At 45.8% G+C, this 3569-nt stretch overlaps 1 protein-coding gene across 1 annotated transcript; it reads left to right on the top strand.

Moving 5' to 3' along the window:
• Window positions 1-1720: 1720 nt before the first annotated feature.
• sox1b (SRY-box transcription factor 1b) lies at window positions 1721-2891 on the top strand. Its single transcript, XM_037696575.1, has one exon. The coding sequence runs from the start codon at window positions 1882-1884 to the stop codon at window positions 2716-2718; it is 837 nt and encodes a 278-aa protein (XP_037552503.1). The 5' UTR covers window positions 1721-1881; the 3' UTR covers window positions 2719-2891.
• The last annotated feature ends 678 nt before the right edge of the window (window positions 2892-3569 follow it).

The following is a 3569-nucleotide window of genomic DNA, read 5'->3' as shown; positions in this document are numbered from 1 at the left end:
AGACGGCGTGGTGAGACGTCGCCAAGACGACCCAGTCCTCCGGAAAACGTCCGTCTCACAACTGAACCCGTCCATTTGTCCGTGTAGCTGCTCAGATAATTTGATCAATGAGAAATGTTTAGGGTTGTTGATGAATAATCCAGGCCGGTGTGGTTCAAACGGACGGGAACCAGCAGCAGATGTTCCTCATCACCTCTACACGTATTCCTACTCTCCTGGCGGCTCTAATTAAAGGAATGCATTGACAGATGATTGACAGGTGTCAATCATATCAGTAACGCCATGGAAGAACGTTAGGAGGTCTATGATGCTGCCGCCGAAAACTTTGAAGATATAAAAGTTCAAAAGTTGTTTATTACTAATTGTTATTTTTCAGGTAATATCACGGATCATGTGATGAACAGAATCAGAACATCTGGAAGGTCCACATCAGTCCAGCTTTACGGGTCACATCTTTACATACACATGTAACGCCGCTGCCCTTACGCGTGGCTTCCTGTCCTCTTTCCAATAAAATAATAAAAAATTCTACGACTTTAATTTGAAGGAAAGTTTTAATAAAGAAAATATTTGAATTTTTTGTTACCGTGAACAAACGACGGTGATTAAAAGGTAAATAAAGTATTTTTCACTGTTGCCACAAGTTCCACTACCTGAGAGGTTTTAGACCCGTTGCCTTCATTCAGCGGGACGAGCTCAACTTGCATTTAAAATTTTATTTATTTAAATATTTACACCTAATAGCTCAAAAATATGTTTTTTTTATGTCTATATAATATTCTACTAATCCTAAATAGGTAGTAGCTAGAAGAAAGTGGGGGGTGCCCCCCTGCCCCACCCCTTGGTGGCATCCCTGCTCGGACTGTTAAAGATGACTCAGCTGTTGTCATTAAATATTTTGCTAACAGGTGGTGACTTTGTTTACGAGTCGTTTGTTTGAGATGTTTATATTTTGTTTTGTAGCCTTTTAAAAACATTTCCATGTTTATTTTAATTTTTCATATAAAAACTGAAAACGCGCTCTACGAAAAATATTACGTAATTTGCATTAAGTAGGAAAAATCAGATAAGTCTGCAAAAATTATGAATTATAAACAAAAACCCGGATGAGTTTAGATTAAATTAACCCCAAAACAATCATTTAAGGATGAAATTGTTTGAAGCATCAAAATTTAAACCATAAACGGAGCAAGTGCAGATTTTCAGAGCTGCAGGGGATTTTCTAATGTCCTGGTTTTTAATCGTTTGTTTTATTTATGCCATAAAAAAATAAAATATGATGTGTATCTAATAATAATCAGTAAAGTTGATTCCAACAGAACCGGCCTCGGTTCATTTATGTGAAAAATATGAAACACCATTTTTCTCCTAATGGGAGCTCCGACAAGAGATGCTGAATGGATGCGGTTTCCATGGCAACGAGCCCAACAAAACCTGTGGCTCAAATTTTTTTTTTACATCAATTATTTTCATTATTTTAAATATATAAAAGAGTAAAGTCTTAAACTGAAGTTTAATTTGAAATATTTCTATTTGACCTTATTTTGGAGAGGAGCTTCCGGTCCCTCGGATCCGAACCGGACCGTTTCAGAAGTTTTGTTGTTTTTTTTTCCTCCACAGAACTCCACGCAGGGACTCGTTCATAGGTCGACGTCACCAGAAGCCCCCCCCCCCCCCCCTGCATGTAAATCACGAGCCTCTCCATTGGCCGCCTCGCGCTCATTTAGCTGCTGTCGGAGCGCGCGGCCCGGCCACGCTCACAACTTTATGTTGTTTTTATGGGGGGGGTCCAGAGCCGGAACAGAGGCGCAGCTCCCACAGGTCGCTCGTGGATGTGTCCGCGCGGGTTCTGTCTGAGCGGGTTCCGAGCCTGACGGCTGAATGTACAGCATCATGATGGAGACGGACCTGCACCCCCCCGCGGGGTCCCACAGCACCCCGGGGGGACCCGCGGGAGGAGGAGGCAAGGCCCCCCAGGAGCGGATCAAGAGGCCCATGAACGCCTTCATGGTGTGGTCCCGGGGCCAGCGGCGGAAGATGGCCCAGGAGAACCCCAAGATGCACAACTCGGAGATCAGCAAGCGGCTGGGCGCGCAGTGGAAGGAGATGACGGAAGCCGAGAAGAGACCTTTCATCGACGAGGCCAAGCGGCTGCGCGCCATGCACATGAAGGAGCACCCGGACTACAAGTACCGGCCCCGCCGGAAGACCAAGACCCTGCTCAAGAAGGACAAGTACTCCGTGGGGGGCCAAAGGCTGGACGGCCCGGGAGGGGGGCCGCACGCGGGCTACGCCGCGCACGTGAACGGCTGGGCGAACGGCTCGTACCCGGGCCAGGTGGCCGCCGCGGCGCACGCCATGATGCACGAGGCGCAGCTGTACACGCACCACCACCCGCAGCACGCGCACAGGTACGACATGGGGGGGCTGCCCTACAACTCGCAGAGCTACATGAGCGCGTCCCCCCCGGGCTGGTACCCCCACCACAGCCCCGGCCTCTCCCCGGGGCCGCTGGTCAAGGCGGAGCCGAGCGTGAGCCCGCCGGTGGCGCGCGCGCAGCCGCCCCCCTGCCCCGCGGGCGACCTGCGGGACATGATCAGCATGTACCTGCCGGCGGGGGAGGCGGCCCCCGGGGACAGACTGCACGTCCTGCACCCGCAGCACTACCAGGGGGGGCCGGCCCCGGGGAACGGGACGGTGCCGCTCACGCACATCTGACCCAAAAACTCTGGACCACTTTTGAAGGGACTTGGATCAGCGCACCGAGGAGGCTGCGGGTCGTTGCACGCGCGCTCCGTGCCAAGTTCTGACCCGGTTTAAGTGCGAGCCGGGTCGGTTCCGATGCTTGTGATGTGAGTCGGTGTTTGTTGTCAAATTGTGAATAAATCTGGGGAAAAAAAAAAAAAAAAAGTCTTTTATGAATTTACAAAAATCTGTTCCTGAAAACTTTAATTTATTTTTTTTAATTTATCAAATAAAACGGCCTTCGAAAACATCCGAGTCCAAATAAAATGAAAATATTAAAATGAAAATAGTTTACGAAGCTGTCGTTTATTTTTCACAAAAATTTAAAATATCAATTTAATATTTTAATTAGCCTAAATGAGGATTATTATTTTTATTCTAAAATTATTATTTTTTTAAGATTAAATTGGATCTTAATGTATTAAAATTATTTGTGTTATTAGTTGAATTATTTGGGCCTCTGAATAGTAAGAGGTTTACCTGCAGGGTCCAAACAGAACCAGCTGTTCTGGGGAGGGGGGCGGTGACCCGACACAGAACCGGGCCCTGGTCTTGGACCAGAACCTGGAAAGGAATCTACTCTGTCCTGATTTCTCTCTAAAATAAAAGCCTTTTTGTTAAGAAAATAAAAGCTTTCTGGGTTCCCTTTAGAGAAAATTAAAAGTTTCAATAAACAATTATTTTTTCAATGACTTTAACTTCATGTTGAAGTAAAATTATTTTTATTTGCAGCTTTTATGTTTGAAACGTCCAATAATCTGAATTTGTAATAATTAATTAATTTAATTAACTCTGAACTATTTTATTTTAAACAAATAAAATAG

This window comes from Nematolebias whitei, chromosome 23 (genome assembly GCF_014905685.2).
Source record: "Nematolebias whitei isolate Nwh7 chromosome 23, NemWhi1, whole genome shotgun sequence".
In the NCBI taxonomy this organism is placed as follows: Eukaryota; Metazoa; Chordata; class Actinopteri; order Cyprinodontiformes; family Rivulidae; genus Nematolebias; species Nematolebias whitei.
The sequence above is the reverse complement of the archived record's forward strand: the minus strand, read 5'-3'. Positions and strand labels throughout refer to the sequence as shown.

Bases quoted from the DNA above. Each gene is read 5' to 3' on its own strand.
- sox1b (XM_037696575.1), top strand. From the start codon at position 1,882: ATGTACAGCATCATGATGGAGACGGACCTGCACCCCCCCGCGGGGTCC.